The sequence below is a fragment of the Argopecten irradians genome, chromosome 3 (genome assembly GCF_041381155.1).
Source record: "Argopecten irradians isolate NY chromosome 3, Ai_NY, whole genome shotgun sequence".
NCBI classification, from domain to species: domain Eukaryota; kingdom Metazoa; phylum Mollusca; class Bivalvia; order Pectinida; family Pectinidae; genus Argopecten; species Argopecten irradians.
This window is the reverse complement of record NC_091136.1, coordinates 32,010,310-32,036,393: the sequence shown is the minus strand read 5'-3', so window position 1 is coordinate 32,036,393 and position 26,084 is coordinate 32,010,310. Positions and strand designations below refer to the sequence as shown.

The window sequence follows — 26,084 nt, the reverse complement described above, 5'->3', positions numbered from 1 at the left end:
CGAAATCTTAAAAAAAATTACCTTGATTTTTCAAACATATTACAAAATGGCACCGTAGTTGCCATGGCATATACAGCGCCACGCTGAAATTATTTGTTTACACTTACTTAGGACCATCTCATTAGCATTCTAGGCAAGATTCGTCTGGTATACCTGGTTTTATATTGGTTCTAATGCAGCTATTATGCATTCCAACTAATTTTCAGCTTAGTGGCACCAGTTAAAGATGCTCCACCGCCAACAGAGCATAAATGATACTCATCATTTGAACAGTAATTGGTGTTTAATCGTATATATGTATGTCTAATTAACACAAAACATAATATAAAATAATTTGTTTTGCTTTTGGTGCATGCGCAATCAGTAATTCATTCCATATAGGATATAGTTCCAGGGATTTTTTTTCGGGATGCAATTAATTATTTTTTATATTTTAAACTTAAAGTAAAATTAGAAGCTCAAACTTTTCAATGGTGGTAATTGTGTTAAGTATGTAACTTTTGTAACTGAAGAAAAATACCAAATCGTCTGCTCCTGTTTTTGATAGTGAAAAAAATACCATTTGTCAGCGGTGGAGCATCTTTAACTGCAGAAGAATTACTAATTAAATATTTTTACAAGATGGCTGCTGTGATAGCCAAACAAAAACGACCCACTTTCCATCACAAATATAATACACCCAGATTCCATCAAACTTTAATTCTAAATCTTCATATCTATCCTTAGACGTCAAAATAAGCAATATTCAGATAAGGTTCAGGTATGTCAGAATTAAATAAAATTATCCAGATTCTGGGCAACATTTAAGGATGTGTGAAAGTCTATTGTAAGTAAATCTAGCTCTCCATGCCGACTTACTTCCTATATATGATGGTATTACAAAGGATTTCAAAAACTTTTTTGATATTCGAAGAAGACTGGAATAGTGGAGTATAATATGTGAAGAGACAAACCACTAATTAGAGAATACCGACAATATCCTTATAAAACATATGAAGAATAAAAGAGGACCAAGATTAGATCCCTAGGGAATGCCTGCAAAGAAATTTAAGTATATCCAATCAGCAATTTCACTGCAAATTAAATTAGGTGTTAATAAAGCGTTTGTTAATTGTAATATCTCGGGCAAAGCTTTTGTCAGCTAGATAAGAGTCCAGCATCAGACTAAAGTATATGGTATCTCTGGAAACTTGTGATTGATTGTGACGTATATGTCTCTGTGTAGACGGAATATACTTTAGTTTATAGAAAAGAGAGAGAGAGGGGACATTTATAGTCCTCAAATTATAGACCCTAGATATAATTGGAACTATATAACTCCTGATTTCAGACTTTCTTTTTCTAATCTGTCTTTTCTGACTTCTTCTTAAGGATTTAGGAATTCCGTGACTTTGATAGTAAATGCCTTTCTCATCTAGATCTTCCTTTTTCGATACCCTCTGACTTACATGTACGCTGTGATAGAAAACTTATCATTAGTAGATGTTAAATTCATCATAATAATGGTTAACAAAGTATATTGACCGGGTATAGATATAAGGACAAGACTTTTAAATGATTATGTTAATTAATTCAGGTAACTCCCTCTTGAAATGTTTTGTCACCAGAAGATTTAATTGAAATTAGTGAAATTAAACTGAATAAAACAACGTTTACTCTGTTTAAAATCAACTTATGTTGTAGAATTGTCTAAAATCTCAGGTTGAATGAAGTCTTTGGAAAATTCATTATGGTTAACCGCTTCAAAAAAAATAGACAAAACATCATATTTCGCCATTTCAAAATGCGATTTGCTCTCATACGGTTTCCTTTCCCTATTCTCTCTTGCTCGCTCTTGCTTTGCTTCCATGACAGCCCTGTTAATGATTGGGGGCACATGACGAGGAGGAAGGAAGCAGTGTGGCGTACTTGTAGTTATCACTTTCTGGGACTACGGGAAGGACACTAGAGGGTGAGGGGTGGGAGATCTCTACGACAAAAGCCACCCCTCCATTCCCTTTCTTGGGATCAATTCCCTCTGATTTCAGTTGCATCAAAACAAGCTCTTTCGTCCTTTGTGTATTGTGCGACATTTCTTTCACAAATGGATTTGATCTAAAACGAAGAAGTAAAAAAGATACTTTTAATCTTATTGGCATTTTCAGGTAAAAGCAACTGGATATTGCAACAGCTAGAATACAAAGAATTCGAGTTCTCTACTTATATAATGATCGAAACCACAACCCTTTGGTTCTAATTACAAATGTATATATACATTTACCGTGATACATATATTTCTGTAATACCCTATAATACATATATCTACAGGTATCCTTATCGTTAGAATCAAAAGTCTGTGATTGAACCAAGGATCTATTGATGTGCCGGTTTGCCATACAGCTGGCTGAGCTATAGAACAAATATACATACGTATCCGGCCCACTAGGCTTTACCTTTCTAAAAACGACACCATTTTCTGTCTTAAGTCTTTTGGGGTACAATATTGCAGCTAGCAGAGCTAAAGCTGACGAGTATACAGTACACAAGCTATACAAGCATAACTTATATATTCTCTTTCCCTGAATTTTAATTTTAGAAACTATATTATATGTAAAACATCGTTAAACGTGAACTAAGGACTTTGGTAATATATGTCTCTGATATATAGAGTTAACCGTGGGACTTCTATATTAAATGCTGATTTCTATAGTAGGAACGCTAAGGTTCGAATAAAGTTGGTAGATAATTATATATAGGCCTATTTACCTTATTTCGTTTTCTCCAGAAGCGCAACCTAAAATGCCGGGCGAACGTGATGAGTGTTGCGAAAAATCCTACCCATATTATGACTTCATAGAAAAAAGTCATGACGTCATAATAAGTTAATTATTTACGTCATTAATTAATTAAGACAAATGTAATTATATAGGACGAGGGGAGATAGGGATGTGACAAATCTATCCATCTGTTCAGTCCCGATGATTGACTACATGTTTAATAACGGGTTATCCCTCCAAACATATAATTAATTTATTAAACAAACTATAAGGATTTTTGTTTCAGCAAATCGGAACTTCCCGCCCTGAAATATTGACATGGTTGTGCGTGGGCATGTGCATAAAAATGGGGGAAAATGATTTAATACAGACATGCATGGTTACCATATTAGGGTATATCTATATCTATAAAATCTGTCATTTTGTTGATTCATTACAAAATATCGCGCCGTTGTGTCGTGTATAGAATCTAGTATTTATATCTCTTGGAGAAATAAAAAAATACAGGATAGGTGAGACGTGTATTTTATTCTGCACACGTGTCGTGTAACGGTATCACTCTGTAGTGGTGCATCTGTCGCGTTTATGTAACGCCTTTTTTCCTGCCGTGGCTTACAAGTAAATTATCCTCTGAAATTAATCTAAAGGTAAATTGGAAAATTAAACCTGTCATGAGTATCACAGGATTTAACACAGGCTAGTTGCAAGTTCTTTCCGCTTGAAAAGAAGACTTCTCGCTAGTTGGTAATTTCGTAAACCCCAAATACTCGCATTTGATTGGTCACACCCCCGATTCCATTCAATTCGCCCTTGACCTTGGACCTCACAGGTTTCCCAGCTGCACCGGGGGGATTTGTAAGCCTATCGTCAGGATTATAGCAGTTAAAAACCGTCACACAACCGTCATGTCAGCATCACTACTTCGAAGCTTTGTTCGCCGAGAGGTAAAGAAAGAACCATGGACACTAAACGTTGATTTTTACTGCACATTCTTTTAAAATAGCACGACTCTAACACTGGCGAAGTTACAGCTACAATATGCCTAACTTACAGTCGACATTGTAACAGTTGATTAAAAAACACCGATTATAAAACCTATTTTAATGTCAATTGTGATCTGCTGAATAGCATAGTTATGCATACATTTTTTTTATATAATTTCAAATCAAGCCATTTTTTATCTCTAAAACAACACTTCGGTAGCTTTATCCCACTTTGCTAACGCAACTTTTAATTTATTGTACTGCTGCATGTTTCTAACATGCAGTAGACAGGTAGACTGTATTATGTAATTTTAAAATTAAGATGAATGCTAGCTTCGTGCAACTGAAATGTAAAATTTAACATGTTAGGACCTTATTTGAAATGCTACACTATGTTATACTGAACTTTGTAATGTATGTTAATTAACAAAACACTTGGTGTCATACAGTTGGTAGTAGACTAAAGGTTACACCCTTGTGCACACGGAGTGCACGAGGTTTAGACTACAGGTAGACACGGAGTGCACGAGGTTTAGACTACAGGTAGACACGGAGTGCACGAGGTTTAGACTACAGGTAGACACGGAGTGCACAAGATTTAGACTACAGGTAGACACGGAGTGCACTACGTGTGAACACGGTGTCCACTACAGGTGGACATCGTGTCCAGGTACATTGAGACCTAGACAGACAAGGTGATGTGTTACAGTTAGGGATCGGGGAAGAATAAGTTCTTCAATTTGAAATAATACATAATTATAATTTTAAGTGTTTATTTTTTTTATTACAACATCTACAATTTAATGTACAGTATACATAACTATATAATACGATATTTTTTTAGTATACACGAATAAAATCTTTTCACTGCAAAAGTAATAAAGATTAATTTATATTCATTAAGTATATTTAATTTTATATCAGTAGTTTCCATTTCATATCTTAAATTGTCTATATTACGTTTTCAAAAGTAAATGTTTTATGGGTAAATTGCATTATATATATATATATATATCATTTACATGAAATAGTAAATACAAGCATTTTCACAAGTCAAAAAAACAACTTTAAATTGCAGCAAAAACCAGTCCTAATATGCTTTTGAGACACTTTTTTTATGATAAGCTATCAGTAATACAATCATATACCGGGTAATACATAGCTTTTAAATAAAAAGATTTGGTGCCTATCAATCAGTTATCTAGCGATACCCTTGTAGATCGTCTTTCATTAAATATATATACACTTTTATAATATTTTTCTTGCTATTTTAAGTTCTAAGTATTGTACGTAAAAATAGCTTAATTACATATTTTTATTAAAAATTGAACATCTTTAAAAGATCATGCAGAATTAAATCCACTTCAAACTATATGACGTCCTCCACTAATTGGTGGCTAGTCTACCTACAATTACCCAATTCAGCTTGTTTTGATTCTTAATTACCGGTACACACAATATTTTTATGATCCCAACCCCGCAAGTTATCTTGACCGTATATTGCGTCATGGTCCAATAATTATAACTTGTCAAGCATACAGGTAAGCCACAGTATCCAGCTATACAGGTGCCTCAAGGTGACCATCGATAGATGGCCAGAGGGCAGAATCGTTGCCTTCTGTGTTTGCACGGCTTTATGAGAATGGGGGCAGTATCTTTATATAATATGTTATTTTAGAATTTTTTCTATGGAAGTTTGTTAAGACAAACAAATATACTTAACCGTTTAAAAATCATATAGGTTCATGAGTTTGAAACACATAAGTACCATTCTTATTAGATACATGTACATGCTTGTTGTAGAGCCTGGGTAAACATGTACACCGTTTCCCGAGGGGGGGGGGGGTTAGATTGGGGGATTGGGATGAGGTAAAATCTAGCTGCCAAAACATATAGTAAGTGATGCTGAATACACCTCAATTATTGTCACAATTATTGTCATGACAGGCAGCCATGAAGTGGAGCTGATGGAAGCTGTACAATGCGTAAATCAAGCATGTCTGTCACAACCTTGAATTTACCAATAATACATGTATATATTATAATCAATTAGGGATTTGGGATGAGGTAAAAACTAGCTGCCAAAACATATAGTAAGTGATGCTGAATTCACCTCAATTATTGTCATGATAGGCAGCCGTGAAGTGGAGCTGACGGGAGCTGTACAATGCGTAAATCAAGCATGTCTGTCACAACCTTGAATTTACCAATAATGTATACATGTATATATTATAATCAAAATTAATTTAGATTAGGTACTTATTCAACATTGTAATATGGTATTTTATATACATAGTCATGATAATCAGGTTTCTGATATATGTAAAAAGCCAGTGTAAAAAAAATCAAATTAATGAGAAGATATCGGATGAAATATGATATTCCAATAATCTTGAAATAAATGTTTTAGTTAATTACACACTTGGTATTTAGATTATTTTTAATTTTAATATATAAAGCTTCATTATCAAATAAATTAAAATGCACTACCAGTTAAAACACATATCCCTATTGACTAGCATTGTTGTATAACTGTATGTATTTGTGTGATGAGTACAATGTATGTATGTAAAGAGGCTGCCACCTAGGTACAGCATGCTATAAATGGACCCCCTGGGGTTGGGACAAGGTACTACAAATATACAGGTGTTGTTAGTATGTGATACACTGACTTGACTGAACATATTGAAGGGTGCCCAAGGAAGGCCCCAGGCCCCTGACCCCACTATGACCAATGTTAGGTAATTTAGATTATCATACCTGTGTGGTTGATAGAACAGTATGAAGTCCAAGTGACCATGGCAACTGCAGTCCTAGCCTAGGGGTTTACCTTTCGAGCAGGCAAATTTTAAGTGTACAATATAATACATGTATGGATCATACATTGTTATCACGTAACTCACGCGGTTTGTAAAAGAAGGTCAGAATAGGATATTGTCAAATTATCAAGGTTTCTAGAATTAAACTAATTATGACAAATTCAGAATTTAATCAACATCTATGAATCTACAGTTTAAATGGGTAGAAGTTGGATTTATTTTGATTCTATCTGTTTGATTAACAGGCATGTGACCTACATTTTAGCGATCGGTCCTTTGAACAGTGTTGATGCTCACGGGCAGCCACATGCCCGATACTAAATTTTTGCTTTCTTAAGCCAGTGCTTACAGGTTCCTCAATCGGTTGATACAATAAAATGCAGTTTCTAATGCAAATTTTTAACGTCAATGGACGATTTCTCATTTTTCCAATGCTTTGCAACGAACCAGGTTCCATGTAGCAAATGTATACGTATTATACATTTGACAGGATTAAAACTATTTCGCGCACCTTGCCGTTTAGAAAACTATATTCCATACATACATAGTTAAACATTTTATGAAGAATTTAATTTGTTTATGTTTATATGTCCTTGCTTTTATTATGCCCATCAATATATTCTTTTTAATCAAAATATTTTGCCGATCAAAATATCTCTTTGGCGACGATTTGCTTACACTGAAAATCTTACTTCACGCAAGGTTCATCACTTTATGCATTCGAAAAAGAATTTCATCTTTAAACTACATATCACTAGCTAAGAAAAATATTTTTTCCTGGGAAAATGCGGACTTGAACTATCCATTGATGAGACATAACCAGAACGTGGTTTACCGTACGCAGTTAATTTGCAACGCAGTTAATTTGCTTTTATAACTTCTAATAAACGTCCTTATTTATAAATTAAATTGTATGATAATATATATTGATACATTTTACTTTATATGTATCTATTCAAATAAACATTACAGTACGAATGATTTCCAGTAATTAACGGCAATTTTTATGTTGCAATAAATATTATGTTTCTGATCGCAGTAAATATTTCTATATCTGTCAAAGTCCATATAGACTGCAGAATAAATACATTTTTTCTCATATCTCTGTGGCACATCATCTAGTCTGTCTGTGGTCTGGATGTAGTGGACATTTTACCTGGACACGATGTCCACCTGTAGTGGACACCGTGTTCACACGTAGTGCACTCCGTGTCTACCTGTAGTCTAAATCTTGTGCACTCCGTGTCTACCTGTAGTCTAAACCTCGTGCACTCCGTGTCTACCTGTAGTCTAAACCTCGTGCACTCCGTGTCCACTCGTAGTTCACACCGTGTGCACAATGTGTAACCTTTAGTCTACTACCAACTGTATTTCATAATAATCTTGTACTTTACATAATCAATACAAAATAAGATACAACACTCAGTAAAACAACAGCTGGTAGCATATCAAGAGTCATTACGCAGCTGATAGTTAAAAGCTTTGTTATTAGTTTAAATTTTGTCATATTTACTGGAAAGGTCAGAGCAATTAATGTATGTCAAAACAATATGTACAGTATAGTAGATTTTAATACAGTATATATATATAAATGCTTAATGTGTGTATTAAAGTTAAGTGGGTCTGCACACCCTGTTGCATTTAGAATACTCTTATGCATTTTATCAAACGCTAGGTATAATCACTGTTGTAGGAAAATAGGAAAAATATGTGAAAATTCCTGTCGAGTGCCCAGAGTCTCCAACATAACTCGATCAACTGAGCCAAAGAAGAATGAGTGAGAGACTGTATTTAACACTGTTCTACATCAATTGAACTCGCTCCTTTTAAACTACTCCCTAGTTTTTCTAATATTTCCTAAAGTTCAAGCTACGTACGAGACTCTAAAACCACCTCCCGTGGATTATAAGTTGTATGTCAACACAAAACCGGAGAAAATATTCATTTTTGTCAAGTGCTTCAACCAGTATTAATGAAACCCAGGTCTCTAGTGTGAAAAACTACCTCGACTACATACTTGACTTAGCCAAAAAAAGCATGTTCCATCCAGCATCCGCTGATCATGAGTCAGAGACTTTACTTAGCACTTTATTATGCAAACCACTGTACACACCTGCTTCAAGATTTATTGATTTGCATGTAACTTTCATTTTTCACAATAAGGCCCAGGCACCCCATCATTTTATTTTCAAAGAAAACCTGCGTAACTGAAAACTGTTCACAAACCAATGTGAAACAAGTCAATCTAATTAAAATAGAAATCCTTATAGAGTTATTCTCACTCCATTTTATAGACAATCTAACAAAAACATTCAGTGGTTGATGCTCCTGTGACCCTTATAGTTTATTTTCCCTGTATTTACAGTATAAAACAATTCAAATGCATTTTCTCCACTTAGATACTAAAATGGAAAACAATATTTGTACTTGGCATCCACAAACAAATAGCTTTAATTTGATATAGTGGAAAGACTACATATACAATAATGATTCTTATAGTTTGAAGTCAAACTATTTTGTCCCTGTCATGAAATTAGGAGGTAGTAAATTAAATTTGATAGGTCAATTTGAAAGGCCATCAGAATCAGATTGAATAACATATGACAGACAATATGCACCAGGCTTATTTGTACTAATCTGATGTAGAATAGATTAATTTTGCATGTCCTTGTTACCGGTATATTGAGACTGGCTTTTGAAATGAAATGTTGTTTTGAAGAAATTGGAGATGGATTCAAAGTATAAACAATGCATAAAATATGGATTTGCTATTGATTTGATCTCTTCATTCTTCCACATGTCTGGGCAAAATTATAAATCATTGAAAACTATTCTAATTTATTACAGGCTCTGGCTGTTCAGGCAGTATGGAAATCCTCCAGAATGTATGCCAGCACAGCGGTAAGAGACAGTTTTTATAAATACCGAACTTGAAGTACTTAAATCGGATTACAGTAGTTTCTTCATATATATGAGCAGTAACAAATCGGGGAACCCACTAAACTATTCAGTCAGTATTAAATTATGATTACCAAATAATCCGAAGAATGAATAATAAAAACACTAAATGTAAATATCTATAATTTCTTTCAGCCCAATATCTGGGCACCATTTTTGAAAAATCAACAGTATATTTTCAGGGGCCATTTGATAGTTATACAATGTATATTTAACTTTTTTAATCAGATTGACCTAATGCCATTGATGTGTTACATCATAGCTATTAGCTATAGCTTATGGCTTATTGTTTGATGTCTTATTCCTAGTTAATCACTTTTAGAAAACAACTACTGTTTTGGCTGTTTAACTTTCTGGATTCTTACCAACAGCAGTTTTTGAATTTCATACCAAAATTAAATGTTCAATGTTCTGTCACACATATGTTCACAGCCGACAACAAAGAATTTCATCAATGGAAAAATGGTGGAGTCCAAGACTGACATATGGATTGATGTACATAACCCAGTAAGTCTTATTTACAGTTTTTTCTTTTGGAAAATGAATCCCTTTTTACTTCACCAACAAAGTTCATACCATCAACAAATATTGTATTGTACATGTAGGACTGTCGTCATGGCTATTTAATTAATGGATTTAAGATTTTAAGAAAGAAATTGTAGAATCAAATATTAATTCAGTGCTAATAATGAAACATAGTAATATCATTAATTCAGTTAGGGATTCCTGTTATGTAATTAATGTACATATATATATATATGATAGTATAATTTGATACTTTACGACTATAGGCAACAAATGAAGTAGTGACAAGAGTACCAGAATCCACCCTGGACGAGATGAATGAGGCTGTACATGTGGCTAAAGAAGCTTTCAAGACATGGCAGGACACCACCATCCTTACCAGACAGCAGTACATGTTTAAATTCCAAAGTCTCATCAAGGACAACATAGTATGTAGATGATGGTAGAGAGTATATGTGTCCTTTACAGAATTAGATTAATGGTATCTTTCTTTAACATTTGGGTATTACATAGTTTTATCGCATAATCTACCTGATATCCAGTGATTTCCCCCATGTAATATTTCTGCATATATCACTAATGTGATATGACCTTGAGTGATTTTCTTTGGCTGAACATTCATTGTGATGTCAGACAAGAACAATGAAATGAAATCAGAAAAAATGACGTGGCGTCAGGATTACGAGGACGGCAGGATAAAATGGTGGTCACTGCTGGATTATCGAAACACATTTTGACGTTAAATTCTTTGTTATGTAAATATTTGTAGATTATTTGTAGTTATGTACTAAAAAGTATCTTAAATTTGTGTTCATTTCATATGAGATTTTATGAAACGAGTCTTAAGAAGTTTTTAAAAATTAAAACTTCTAAGACTTGTTTCATAAAGTTTCATATGAAATGAACACTCATGTAAGATCCTATATATATTTTACACATAAGTACAGTCCACTGTACTGCAAATATTTCAAAATGATTATTGTTCTGAATATTTGTTAGAATTATTCATTTTATGTATGAAATATGCATAGCTAAAAGATGAGCTTTTCCCCATTATAGTCAGATCTCGCCAAGAACATCACTCTGGAGCAAGGCAAAACTCTGATTGATGCCGAGGGTGACGTCCTGCGTGGATTACGTAAGTTTGACCAAATAGCAGTAAACACATGTACAAATCAAGCCCAAGACCAAGCAATATGACCAGGAGACCAAGCAATATGGCAATCATATTTAACAGACTTTCTTTTGATGTTAAATGTTCAAGTATGAACCAAGTATAAACGATTATGAACAACTGTGGAAAAAAATGTTATACACCAATTCTAAATTATGAAGAGAGAAAAAAGAATGTTCTATGGTACATAATTTCATTAATTACTCAATAAAACAATATATTATACATCGACTCCTAAATTATGTTAACAGAGGTTGTAGAGCACTGCTGTAGTATTCCGTCCCTCCAGCTTGGTGAGACTCTATCAGGGATCGCCAAGGACATGGATACAATGACCTACAGAATGCCTTTAGGTGTGGTGGCTGGTATTACACCATTTAACTTCCCAGCCATGATACCTCTCTGGGTAAGTATTTACCGTATTTTCCGGACAATAAGTCGCACCTGTGTACAAGCCGCAGAGGCCTTTTTTACGATTTTTTCAGGTTTTGTACACACATAAGACGCACCGTTACATAAGCCGCAACCAAAAGTTAGGCCCATGCACCCACGCAACCCTCTGTGTATACGATCGATCTCTAATGAAGCACGGTAATGCTTATCGATCGATTAGAATCACGAAAACTGTCTGTAAACTTGTTCTGTAAATGTATAACAAATAAAACTCACAATGATGTAAATATCTTTAGCAAAATTGATTTGGTCATGTTTCTGTTCGTTGTTTACTCTGCCATTACGTAAGACTTCTTGTGTGTAAACAAACATGGCGGCCGTACGAATTCACGCTTACTCTCTCTCATATTTCAACATGCCGGTTAAAATACTTTCCTCAATATGCATACGATTTTCTTTTATATCTATTTTGATATACTTCGCGTATTAATTATATTGATGTGTATAGGATTACTTTATTATCGCGTATTAATTATATTGATGTGTATAGGATTACTTTATTATCAAGACTATCATTAACCTAAAATTGACTTCGTTTAGAGTGTTCTCTCTCAACTTGCCATCCCATGATGCAATTCACCGAAGCCTTATTTTTGTAAACTTCCGGATATGATTTCGTGGTGTTTGCCGCTGCAGAGATCGATTAAATGATGTTTTATACGACTGTTTGGTGCTTTTTAACATCGCTATAATGTTCTATATTACATGTAATTCACACTATAAACTTGACTGCCGATTATTTCATTGAAGTCACAGCGACAGGATTCTGAGAAATACACATGTTGACCGTGTGTAACACGTGTGCAAGTTATATTTAGCAGTCATTCAGAAGATTGTTTTTTCCCTGTCTGCGGACATTTTCCATGAATTAAACAATTTTACGATTGAACATGTATCTGGTACGTTATTATTTTTATCTTTATTATATTTTCATCACATATTATATCGTTTAAACACTTTTACAGTGATATTTTCGATGTATAACTTTACTAAACCGCTATTGTGTTGCGCTAGTAAACAAACACGTTTCAGTCGGCGGATTTTCCTTGAATTAAACAATTTTACGAATGAATATGCATCTGATATGTAATCATTTTCATCGTTAATATATTTTCATTGCATATTTTATCTTTTAAACACTTTTACAGTGATTTGTTCGATGTATAACTTTACAAAACTGGCGAGTAAAACTTACGATTTTCACATGTGAATCACGACGTAATAATGCCAAAACATCGTCAGATTTTGGTTTTCGTCCACAGATAAGTCGCACTGGTGTATATGCCGCACTCCCGATTTTCAGGGAAAAAAGTAGCGACTTATACTCCGGAAAATACGGTACCTACAATTATCTGTTATCTGGGATCATTTTGTAGGATCATGCTGTTTATTCCTTCTTGGAAGCAAAATTGCATTTAGATTCTGAAATCACCAAAAGGAATACAAAAAAGTCCTTCAAAGGCATAACCATTTTATACATGAGAGAATAGATCATTTGATGTAGGTGTTGATATACTTTACAGATGTTCCCCATGGCCCTGACTTGTGGTAACACGGTTGTGATGAAGCCATCTGAACGTGACCCCGGGGCATGTATGATGTTGGTGGAGATGGCTAAGGAGGCAGGTGTACCTGATGGTGTTGTCAACGTCATCCATGGCAGACATGACTGTGAGTACATTTTCTGTAACCTTGAAATTAAATAAGATCTGTTCATAATCACTTCAGATTTAGCACTTTTTGTGCTTTAAACTGGATTTCTTGTCAGCTTATAAAAATGTCTTCAGCATTACAGAAAAGTAGAATGAAATCTGTTAACACACAGTAAATAAATATGTACACTTACTGGTAATGATCCTACACCTGGTCATCGTCAATAAACATATCATCAATAAATAACATTTGATAAAAATGAAACGTCTAGATATCATTATAGGTAGACAGCTGATATGTAAGCTATTATAATCTGAAATTTCTGATTTTCTAAATCTTTACTTTCAGCTGTAAACTTCATCTGCGACCATCCTGATATTAGGGCTATCTCTTTTGTGGGTTCTGATCAAGCTGTGAGTATAATATGCACGATATCAAACATTCACACAATCATTATACATGTAAAGATGCAATCCTTTTGTGAGATTTTATAAATGGGAGATAACTAGAAAATATACATGCAATATATTTATAATTGATCTAAAACAGTGTTGATATTCTTGAAGCAATACATGAAGTATCAATCGCTGATGGTGTATTTTAACTCAAACGCTTATAAAAGAGGACTATTGAGTTGACAAACAGGCTTAACAGTCTTTATTGAGTATGTTTTGATGATTTGTTTTACAGGGATCCCACATTTACGAAAGGGGATCAAAGAATGGTAAAAGAGTCCAGTCCAATATGGTACGTAAACTGGGTTTCCATTTCCTGATATACCATATATATGTATGGGCTACATGGCCTATTTAGTTGGTTTTCATGGATGTTTTGGATTCCTCCCATATTAAGACCCCTACCACAATCAATGGTTTCATATAAATTGATAACAATTAATCCTGAATACAAAAATCAATCTGTTGTACTGATAGCTGTGTATTTAAGAATCATCAAATAAAAAATTCATACATATACCAATTCGGAACCTAAAATGTAAATTAATATACCAGTAGTAAGATAGTAAGATAATTTTTAATATATAGTTTATCTGTAACTTTATCACTTATTTTGATGAGATGTGAAAATGCAGGTCTGCCATCCTTGTCATTATAGGGAGCTAAAAATCATGGTGTGATTCTGCCTGATGCCAACAAGGAGAACACCCTGAACCAGGTAAGTCTAAATGTCTGTTCTCTATTACATTTATATCAAGCTTTGTACCAAAGATCAGAATTTGATATCAGCTGACATTGTACACAATAAAGGAAGCATGACCTACCAGGTATTTATCATGAAAAGCCTCTCTAGATTGGAGTTCAATTTCATGATTGTTTTACTAGTAAATGGTAATGAGAAGACAAATTATGCAGAGTTTTGACAGTATGTGTGACAAAGTTTATGTGGATGTTTGACTTTCAGTTGGTTGGTGCTGCCTTTGGAGCTGCTGGACAGAGGTGTATGGCTCTGTCAACGGCCATATTTGTTGGAGAGGCCAAGGAGTGGATTCCTGAATTTATTGAGAAAGCCAAGAAACTTCAAGTGAATGCTGGTACGATAAACACATTACATTTATTATCATGTATTGTTATTCAGCTCTCAAACGGCAATAGGTAGATAAAACATATTTGAAATACCGGTACAATTTATTATGTATTTGAATTTTTCAAAAACTGACATGCTTATTTGTGTGTTTTCGATAAAGTTTAAAGCACATGTTATGTATAGCAAGATGTGCATTCACTTATGATTTACTTTCAATGAATTATGTAATCAGGTCATGAGCCCAATGCTGACCTTGGACCTTTGATCTCACCTGCTGCAAAACAGCGTGTCCTTGACCTTGTGCAGTCTGGTGTGGATGAGGGTGCTGATATCTTACTTGATGGAAGGGACTGTCTAGTAAAGGGATACGAGAAGGGCAACTTTGTTGGCCCAACCCTTTTACACAATGTCAAGGTATGTTTGAAACGATATATGATGAATCCATATTTGTGGGATTTTTCCATTTAGGTTTGGAAAATTTTTCATCATGAATATTATGAAGGAATTAAAGGACAAAGGGGGAAAAAAGCGGAAATTATCTACATTGATCTTTATTTTATTGTTGTTTTCAACAGAAATTCCAGTGAAATTCCCTGAATACTCTTGATATTTTTACCCTGATCAATTTAAGGTATAATACAGTCAAAAGTTGACAGAACCTTTACAAAAATTTAGTTATCCAAGTATTTAAGTAAGCTACTAGCGTATTTGAATTTTATAGTGAAAAACAAAATATTTCAACTGTACCTTCGTAATTGCAGCCCGACATGACCTGTTACAAAGAGGAAATCTTTGGACCTGTCCTGGTCAGTATGGAGGTGGATACTTTAGATGACGCTATCGACTGTATAAACAATAATCCCTATGGTAACGGTACTGCAATCTTCACAACCAATGGTGCAGCAGCTCGCAAGTTTACCATGGAAACCGATGTTGGCCAGGTAAACGCTGATGAACCATGTCATTATTCATTTTCACAAATTGTTACATGTCTGGTTATTGTGGTTAGTGTAATTTTTGGGGCTAAAAAAGGCTGAAAGACATTCACTATGCTTGATTCTTCATTATTATCAGATGGTTTTAAAACTACTTTCAAGAAAATCATTTTGATTAAAACTTTTGATAGAAATTTTATATTTTTATATTTTTGCAAAAAACTAATACAAAATGTTTTAATAATTTTACTCGTTTAGTACCAGTTTTTGCAAAAAGAATGATTTTTTTTCTCTTGTTAACCTCATTGTATGTCATTATGTTGACAGGTTGGTGTCAATGTCCCCATCCCTGTACCACTGCCAATGTTCTCCTTCACTGGCTCCAGAGGATCATTCAAGGGAGATATGAACTTCTACGGAAAAGGGGTACGTGAATCATGTCTGGTCAATCTGTAGTAGTGGTAGCTTCTGCTAGTATTTGGGCTGTCATCATAGTATAAAGATGGTATTGATTCTTTATTGGGGCCACAGTGGCTGAATGGTTAAGATGTCTTGACAAATAACCACAAGCCCTCCACCTCTGGGTCATAAGTGGGGCAGTTGCCAGGTACTGACCCCTGGGTACTCCGGTTTTCCTCCACCAACAAACTTGGCATGTCCTTACATGATCCTGGCTGTTAATTGGATGTTAAACTAATAATAAAACCTTGACCTTGATACTTTATTACAAAGCAAAATCATATGACTGATTTGTAATCCAACCCTAAAATGTGGATTCCGAGATACCAAAGTAGGGTTTACTGTTGTTTAGTCCCACCTTCCATATATTTTCTGTCATTGTCGAATACAGCAAAGCTATATGTGGTAGGTGTATGCCAATAAGACCAATTCTAATTACAGAATGAAACATTGTCTTATCCTCCTGTTTATCTTTTAGGGTATCCAGTTCTACACACAGCTCAAGACTGTCACACAGATGTGGAGAGCTGATGATGCTTCCATTGGACAGAAGCAGACGGCCATGCCTGTCATGCGATAGTGCTGTAGTTTGTTGTTGACAATGCCAGAGTGTGTTTAGATGGTTGGGAGAAAAGACCACTTGTGATATAGATGTGCCACATTTTACACCTTGTTATTGCTAAACATTTAAATAGATTTTAGAAATAATCAGATGTTTGTTGATTGATATCTCAATGGGTAATCAGCATGGGATATATCTCAGCTTTTGACTTTCTTTTGATATGCATTTATTTGTATATTCATTTACTCTTTCTGTTCATTCACAAGTAACTACCAAATAACGGGTACGGTACTTTATGATGTATTCAGAATATTTTGTTTTTTCAATCCTTCAGACTGTTCTTTCATCTTTGTTATTTAGGAAAGGGCAGATAGGTACCCATATATCAAATTGGTGTACTGTATCAATTTATTATAGAAATTTCTGTTCCAAGTTTTGTGAAGTATTTTTACTGAAATGAAATTAGTGATACATTGTAATTTGATGTTTTAATTGATTTTACTTTAATCTATCAAAGTTTTCTGCAAAGAGTGCTTCATAAATTTCTGTTTGTTTTGCGCACAAACGTAAACTTTCATTAAAGAAATATCATGGTGAAAAATTCTGAAGATATTGATAAGTGTGCCGAATACTTGTTGTGTGTGTGTTTCTTCACCAGAGCTGAGCTCTTGTCTCATTGTTACAAGATTATTGTATGAAACAATATATCGAATATGTATATAGAATTCTGTTTAAAGTGCTTGGTTTGGATGAAACTCATCAGCCAGAAAATTGTACAACTTTAAATCATGTTTCATAGTGTGATTAAAATACAGAAATTATGAACAGAAAACTGAAATTATGCATGTTTATACAAAATAAACTTTCACATGTTGAAAACGAGCTTAGTTTTTCTTCACTATACTAGACTGTTGCTCTACATCTGTTATAAACATTTTCATTTCCAAACATCTCAAGACTTGTAATTCTGTTCCACAATGATGCTCATAGAAGTTAGAACAACGTAGTTGAGAGGAATAAGTCTAATTATAATTAAAATGAAAGCATAATGTATTCCTTAGTTCCATTTTGTTGAATCAAAAACATTGAAATATGTTTTTCTTAGTCTTTCATTAATCTGTTATTTTTTATGCTGCCTGCAAAAAGCAAATTCTACATAAATGTAAGCAGCTATGATAATGTAATTAAGTGAAGGTCAATTTTAATTTTTTCAGAATTCCTCCTGAGTGAGCATAACTGGTCAAATATCATTATATTGTTTTAATTATCTAGCCTAAGCCTTGTTGACCCAGTAACCTTTGATTAAGGCCATGGTCATCCATCCAGCCATGCAGGAGACCCAATATTTAGTCTTAGTTGTGGTTATTTTGAAGTTGGTGGAATTCACCATTGTTAACTTCAGTGTCTTTAAATGAGAGGTTACTTACCTCTTTACAGTGTAAAGACCCCATTTGTTGGCTAACTTCAGCTAATGAATGCATATCTTGTTTTTGTAACACGTCTGATGGCACCATATATCAAGAGGCCCAGTGGACTAGTATCACTCGCCTGTATATTGCAATGGTTAGAAAGAAGAATTTCAAAGAAATTTATTCTATTGATATTTTTTATTGTCCTGTGGGCAGGGGGCGGGCCCCAATAGGGGAAATAGAGGTAAATTCTTTAAATCGCTACTAGTCATAGAGTTCTGCATGGATTGTAACCAAATTTGGCCAGAAAGACCCACTGGAGAAGGAGAAGAGTTTGTATAAATTTTGGCTGTGACCCTCAGGGGGGAGGAGGGGCGGGGCCACAGGGGTAAAATTGGCTAATTTTTTTTTTAACAACTTCTTGTGAATAACTAAGAGGCCTAGAGACCTTCATTCAAGGTCACAAGGGTCAAATACAATGTAGTCTAAAATCTTAAAACAACTTCATATGAATAACTAAGAGACCTGATATTGAGCCTGTGGCATACTGTGATGAATGGCTACCAAGTTTGTTCAAATGAATGACCTTGGTCTTCATTTAAGGTCACAGGGGTCAAATAGGCTAAAATCTTTAAATGACTTCTTGTGAATAACTATAAGAGTCCTAGAGACTGGATATTGAACTTGTAGCATGGTGCGATCAAGGGTCCTTCATTTATGGTCTAATCCATCAAGGGGATGGAACTTGAACCTGAACTTCTTCTATTACTGACAGTAAAAGAGTTCTTTGTTATTGCCTTAATTGTTTGCAACAACTATATATTCTTTGATGTGTTGTATTGTGCCAATAGTCAGATGACCGTTAAGGCCCATGGGCCTCTTGTTTTCTTATCAGGTTAATGACAACAAAATATTTTTAGACCACACTTTGAGATATCATTAGTCCCCTTCAATCAGAGAATTTCCACCTATTGGGCCCCACCCCTCCTGACCCATGGGGGTAAGAGTCGCCATATATGTGTTCCCTTCCCCTAAGGATGTTTGTTAAGAGTCTCAATTGGTCCCCACCCCCCAAGGACGTTTATAATCACATTTGGTTAAAATCCATATAATACTTTGATAAGCAGTAGAAATTACCTCTCTTTTCCCATCTTCGGTATTCCTGGGGTTCCGATCACTATAGAGATCGTAAGTGATCGGAACCCCTGGGGTATCGAGGATGCTCTTTTCCCTATTGAACCCTATGCCACCCCCAGGGAACAAACTCACCATTTATGCAAAATCTGATCCCATTCCTGAAGGGTCCTTATTTATGCAAAATCTTATCCCGTTCCTGAAAGGACGTCTCTGATCTAATTTAGTGTAATCCATCAAGCACCGCCCCTCCACCAGCCCCAGGGGATCATAGTTCCCATTTACGAAAAATCTTATAACCTTTCCTCAATAAGGATATGTCTAGCCAAATTTGGTTAAAATCCATCCGGTACTTTATTACTTATAGCAGCTCAAACTAACGTTTAACTATGAACATACCGTAGTTTCCCAAAAACAGGCACTTTACAAACGCAGCACACTGCATCCATGGGAGCTCGAGGTTTTCATTAGAGTCAACTTATTCTGTTGTCCTACATTTTCACTGGCAATATTGTCTTTTCTTAGCAGTACTAGTGGTAATTATAACCATATTTACAGAGTTAATCTTAACTGCACACCATTTTGATATGCCTTTCAATAGATTAACTACATAAGCCTTCGGCGATCGACTGACCGAAAGGATCATTCAGACAACACGCATAATGTTCTATATGTGTTAATTGTTTATGTTTTTGTGAACGTCCTTGACTGTCTTTAATATGTTATTTCATTTGATCTTTTTTTCTTTGTCTTGACAAAGGGGAGATCGCCTCGAAAATTCGACAATAATTTGCCCACAAGTTAGGTTTAATGCGACCATTATACAATTTGAGAGCGTCCTTAATTTTTTACCTTAAATGGTACTGTTACACAACTTATATTTCCATTTAATTTAAAGATTTTCACTATAAAAAACAGCAGCAGACGATTTAGTATTTTTCTTCAGTTACAAAAGTTACTTACTTAACACCATTACCACCATTAAAAAGTTTGAGCTTCTTAGTTTACTTCAAGTTAAAAATATAAAAAATAATCAATTGCATCCCGAAAAAAATCCGTGGCACTATATTCTATATGGAATGAAATACTGGTTGCACATGCACCAAAGGCAAAATAATTTTTTATGTTATTTTTCGTGTTAATTAGACATAAAAGTCCCCGTGGAAAAATAGTATGATTTAGAATGGCTGAGATGAGATTTAAGATGCATTTTGTTACATTTGCGAGCGGCGAAGGCGCGAGATTTTGGTGTTTCGGGGTCCCCCGGGAATAAATTGTACGATTTAGAATGGCTGAGGTGAGTTTTACGATGCATTTTGTTGAATTTTTTGTGTTTGGGGGGTTCGGGGGTCTCCCCCGCGAAAAAATTGTATTATTTAGAATGGCTGAGATGAATTTTACGAAGTATGATGAATTTGAATTTGTGAGCAACGAAGGCGTGCGATTTTGTTGTTTATGGGGTCCTGGGTTCTCCCTCGGAAAAAAATAGGATTTAGAATGTCTGAGATGAGTTTAACGATGTATTTTGATGATTTTAAAGTGTTCTTAACACGACAATTTTTTTCCATTTAAAGTTACCTGCATTGAGAAATGATAATTGTGAGCGTCGTTAAACCATACTGGATTCACACCATCGACATACTGTTGTGTAACTCAAAATAATAATAAATTGATTGTCTTGCTAAAACATATAAACAAATTGATCTTTTAAGAAGCATTTTTGAAATAATATAATCCCTTGATATGGACATTTTAGTCTAGTTCGTATATTGAATTTTCATTATTAAGGGTTTGAATATTAACGTTACGTGCTTGAATGTTTTAGGGAACGCGCTGCGCAGCGGAAAATTTTCTATAACGAAGTACAAAAATGTGCAGGAGGACCCTTTTTTCTTATAAATGTGCATTTTAAGAACATTTCACTTGGCGAAAAATGGGGGGGGGGGGGCAAAAATGTTTGCCCCCCCCCCGTCTCGGGAAAGCAATTGCCCCCCCCCCCCCCCCCCCTTCCTACGCCCCTGATGATTCTTTACTCTCTTTGTTTTAATTAGTTCTTTTAGTAAAATTCAATATTAAATCACATACTTTACTGCAGTCTAAATAAATTGAAACACTTGGTAGCCCTTATACATGTATGCTAGAATGCTGCAGTCCCAATTTCAGTTAAATCTTAAATTAGACCGATTAAGCTCAAATTATAATTTGGTAGGGATTATTTTCCATTCCTTAAGATAAAATGTCAAGATAGGTTTTTTTTTTTTGTTCAATTCGTTTTTCATCTGTGGTACGTCATCCGTAAATTGTTCTTATTATTCCCCAAAACGTCATTACATTAAAGAAAAAGTATGATGTATAATATCTGGATACAAGTTTTACACGAAAAAATTGGATAGGAATGGTCAACTCTGGCATATTTCCGGATTGGAATTGTACGTTTCCGGACCGAATTTTAGTAATACATTCTGATCCAAGATGGCGGCATCCAGTGCGGGTAAATATAATTTTCAAACAAAACTTTGTGGTAAAGATTAATTTTGTCTATATATACTTTATTTAATCGATTATATCATATAAATATGATATAAGTAATTAAAATTAAGTATACGCATATTCTAAAAGCAAATAGGTAATTGCCATATACAACCAATATTCACGGATACTGATCTGACGGGTACAGTAAGCTTTACTACTGTTGTACAGCTGTTGTAACTTGTAGGCTTAGTGGAAAAGATATCACCTTCTGGCTGACTTTTCTGTCGCAGTAGCTAGGGTAAGCTAGGAGAGGGATGCCAAGAGAGGAGAGTGTGAATTTTGCAAATAACAAAGGCGCGTCTAAGTTTCAACACAAGTGCCATGGTTCTAAAAATATATACAAATTGCAGCCTAGTCCAGCCTTTACTAGTCTATATATGTATACATACAGGATGTGCTGTTAATTATTAATTAATAGAATCCATAGAATCCGGGTATATGTGCATGTGATATCTTAACCAGGTATTTTATTATTATTATTTTATTTCTTGTGTTATTGACCGGAGTGTCTCATAATTATATATATATTCTAAATCATTTTAGCCCAAGATGAATGTCTGATGAGCTATGAGAAGCTGGATAGAGCATCCCCTGATTTGTGGCCAGAACAGAGTAAGTAGCAAGATTTGCTAAGTTTTAATGTAGATGTACCTTAGACCACATGATGTTCATTTCAAACTGATTCAGCTTTTCAAATTAATATTTCTGTAGTTTTATACTTAAAACAAAATAATGATATTTACCGTAGCTAATACCTAAATATATATCTAAATATCTTATATTTATGTTTCTGGTATGTAAATTGCTCTTCATCTGTTTCAACAAAATTAGTAATAATCTCAACCATCTTATTTAAAGATGCTCCACCGCCGACAGACCATAAATGATATTAAAGTGAATAGTCGGGCAAAGAAAACCAGTCTAAATGCGTTCATTGGCCTTCCAAAAGTTCTCACATATTAATACGACGGTCAAGTTCTGCTTACGTTTCCCAGTTCTGACCATTGAAGTAAAGAAAATTTGAAAGCATTGAAAGCGAGGCTGCGTGGAAATGTAACCACGGACATAGTGAGCCAGGAGGACGGTTTAGAATTTCCACACTTTAAATTAATTTCTTCGTACGCAGACAGATTTTGACGAGAGATTTTATTTTTCCATTTCATAAGAAATTATACTGGATACATTCACACCATTTTTACCGACTTTAGCCATCCTTGCCCGACTGTTCACTTTAATCATTTGAACAATAATTGGTATTTATTCGTGTATATATATGTCTAATTAACACAAAAAATATTGTAAAATAATTTTTTTCGCCTTTGGTTCATGAGCAATCAGTACTTCATTCAATATAGGATATAGTGTCACAGAATTTTTTCGGGATGCAATTAATTATTTTTCATATTTTTAACTTGAAGTAAAATTAGATACTCAAACTTTTCAATGGTGGTAATGATGTAAAGTAAGTAACTTTTATAACTGAAGAAAAATACTAAATCGTCTGCTCCTGTTTTTTATTGTGAAAAAATACCATTTGTCAGTGGTGGAGCATCTTTAATTAAAGAGGTAATTCATCTTTAAAAGTAATATATTAAATGACTTTCATTTTTTTTTGCTTTCAGTTCCAGGTGTTTCAGAGTTTGCTTCTAAAAGCGTAAGTTTTCATTCAGTACATATTAGTTATTAATGAAAACTATAATAAGATAATAAACAGTTGTGATAACAAGATATTGTTAATGCCATTTCAACTAGACTTAAATAATGTTACAATTAAGATGCCAATATACAAGTAAAGTATTAATTATGCAATATATTAATTAAACATGTATGATTATGTATAGTGTATTTTTTCCTTTCCAGCCACTGTCCAGTCCCCAGCCTTCATGGATGTCAGAGTTACAATCAGAAGATATTGGACTTCTACAAGGTGAAAACCAGTGATGGTCAACTGTATACACGAAGAGCCATCAGATTAGCGAAAGTGCTTGCAAAAAAAATTGTTATTTGGTTCTTTTTCTTGCATGTACATAGTATATGTCCTCATTAGTAACAGATCATTTTTAGCGTTTGACTTCACTTGGTATTTTTCTGTGAAAATAACTCAGTTTTAGGACCAATTATTAGAAGGACACAATTAATTAATCATCAGAAATTTGATATATAGTCACAACAATCCTATTTCAGAATTAGCCATGAATTTATCAAGTAAAAGCTTTTTCTTTTGTTCTCTACTGTGTGAAGTAGAATTTGATAGATGTACAGCTGCTCATGTATAGCTATTTTTGTCTATAATTTTGCAGAGTTTGGAAGTCTGACAACATCACAGCTAATAGACAAGATCAGGGGCCTACAGAATTTGGCTTACCAACTTGGCCTTGATGAAGGTCGGTATAGCTTAATGTTCGTTTTTTTAATTACCTCAATGCACTGTTAGATATCCAATATATATTGATAAAGATGCTCCACCGCCGACAGAACATGTATGTGATATTCATCATTTGAACAGTAATTGGTGTTTAATCGTGTATATTTATGTCTAATTAACACAAATAATAATAAAAATAATTCATTTTGCCTTTGGTGCAAGTGCAATCAGTACTTCATTCCATATAGGATAAAGAGCCACAGAATTTTTTTTCGGGATGCAATTAATCATGTTATATTTTTTACTTGAAGTAAAATTAGAAGCTCAAACTTTTCAATGATGATAATGGTGTAAAGTTTAAAGTAAATTTTGTAACTGTATAAAAATACTTAATCGTCTGCTCCAGATTTTGATAGCAAAAAATTACCATTTGTCAGCAGTGAAGCATCTTTAAGACAAATCACTTCCAAACCTTATTTAGGTGAATTTGATATTAGCCAATAATTGTTACTAAATATGTTTTATAGTGATCTATTTCAACCTTTTGATACTAGAACTTTAATCACTATATCAGTGGTTAACATTGCTACATTATATTTGGAACGTAACGTATAGATGTGAAGGCGACAGTGAAACTATAGTGTTAGTATCCGCCTGTCTGTACGTCTGATTGTGTAGTGATGGTGTTTCTTTCTTCTTACAGCCAGGGAAATGACCCGAGGAAAATTCCTGAATATCTTACAGAAGCAAAACATCAAACATTGAGCTACAACTGTGAAGATTTGTGTCTGACGTTATGTTTTGTGCTGCCATGATGATAAGTGTTAATGATTGTGTGGAATCAAAAACAGCAAGTGTATCTTCTATGGGACTCCATATGTATAATGTATGTTTTCAGACATGATTTATGTGCAATTCATTTCTGTTTTTGACAAATCTTTATGTAGAACTATTGTGATGATTGGAACATGTTATATGTCATTATTTAGTGTCACATAAATTTTATGAAACATATGTCATTGTGTTGTATCTCATTCTTATTAAACCTCTCTATTTCTCAAATTTTGAAAGTATCGATAATATAAATAATGTTCATATGTTTTATTTGCTTTTTGCCTCAGTGCAAGGTATTTAATTTAACAATGCATTTGAAATGCCACCATTTCATTTATGTAATTATATTTTCCAACTACTTTGTAGCTTACTTATTTCGCTATAATCATATATTATTTTGCTCTTCCTTAATCCTTGATAAATTGATTAGATATGTTCATTACAATTGTTCTGATAACTTTAAATAAAGTTTGAAATATATCACTCTCAATATGTCTACTTCTCTCTGAAAAGATTCATCAGATGTCCTAATGTATCATTTGAATTGTATTGAAAGGTAACTGTCAAATGCTGTGAAATTTCCAGAAATAATTTTTTTTAGCAATTTGCTTTGTTCTAGTAAATATTTCAGCTTAATAAAATGATAAATAAACATTTTATTGTTATTTATTCTTGAAGAATATACAGTTATGTAAACCTTATAAATTGTATAGGTCATGTGTAAGAAACGCCTACCTACATGTATTTGTCTTGAAGGGTGCTACTGTGGCCTTCCAGGACTTTAGACTTTATGGCCCCATCACATGCATATGCTATAATTTATGCAGAGTTGAATGTTCTATTAAACATAGAAATGAAGAGATGCTAACATTGGCCTGATGTTCTTGACTAACGGTCCTTTGACTCCTTGCTAACGGTACCTCAACGCAAATTATACATTATTTGACCTTGACTTATGACCCAGTGACTTTAATTCATTTAATACCTTTTA

General features: G+C 34.1%; 2 protein-coding genes across 2 annotated transcripts; both read left to right on the top strand.

The window, feature by feature from the left end:
- Positions 1-3,573: 3,573 nt before the first annotated feature.
- On the top strand, positions 3,574-17,698 carry LOC138318236 (probable methylmalonate-semialdehyde/malonate-semialdehyde dehydrogenase [acylating], mitochondrial). The gene is made up of 15 exons (XM_069260434.1): positions 3,574-3,700; positions 9,406-9,459; positions 9,949-10,023; positions 10,308-10,469; positions 11,101-11,179; positions 11,467-11,621; positions 13,192-13,339; positions 13,670-13,734; positions 14,012-14,068; positions 14,435-14,494; positions 14,741-14,870; positions 15,096-15,277; positions 15,625-15,804; positions 16,126-16,224; positions 16,736-17,698. The coding sequence occupies exons 1-15, from the start codon at positions 3,662-3,664 to the stop codon at positions 16,835-16,837; spliced, it is 1,587 nt and encodes a 528-aa protein (XP_069116535.1). The 5' UTR covers positions 3,574-3,661; the 3' UTR covers positions 16,838-17,698.
- A 4,100-nt stretch (positions 17,699-21,798) lies between these two features.
- Positions 21,799-25,747, top strand: LOC138318240 (protein lin-52 homolog). The gene is made up of 6 exons (XM_069260438.1): positions 21,799-21,853; positions 22,438-22,506; positions 23,517-23,548; positions 23,755-23,821; positions 24,195-24,278; positions 24,963-25,747. Exons 1-6 carry the CDS (start codon positions 21,835-21,837, stop codon positions 25,022-25,024), a joined length of 333 nt encoding a protein of 110 aa, XP_069116539.1. The 5' UTR covers positions 21,799-21,834; the 3' UTR covers positions 25,025-25,747.
- Positions 25,748-26,084: the final 337 nt, after the last annotated feature.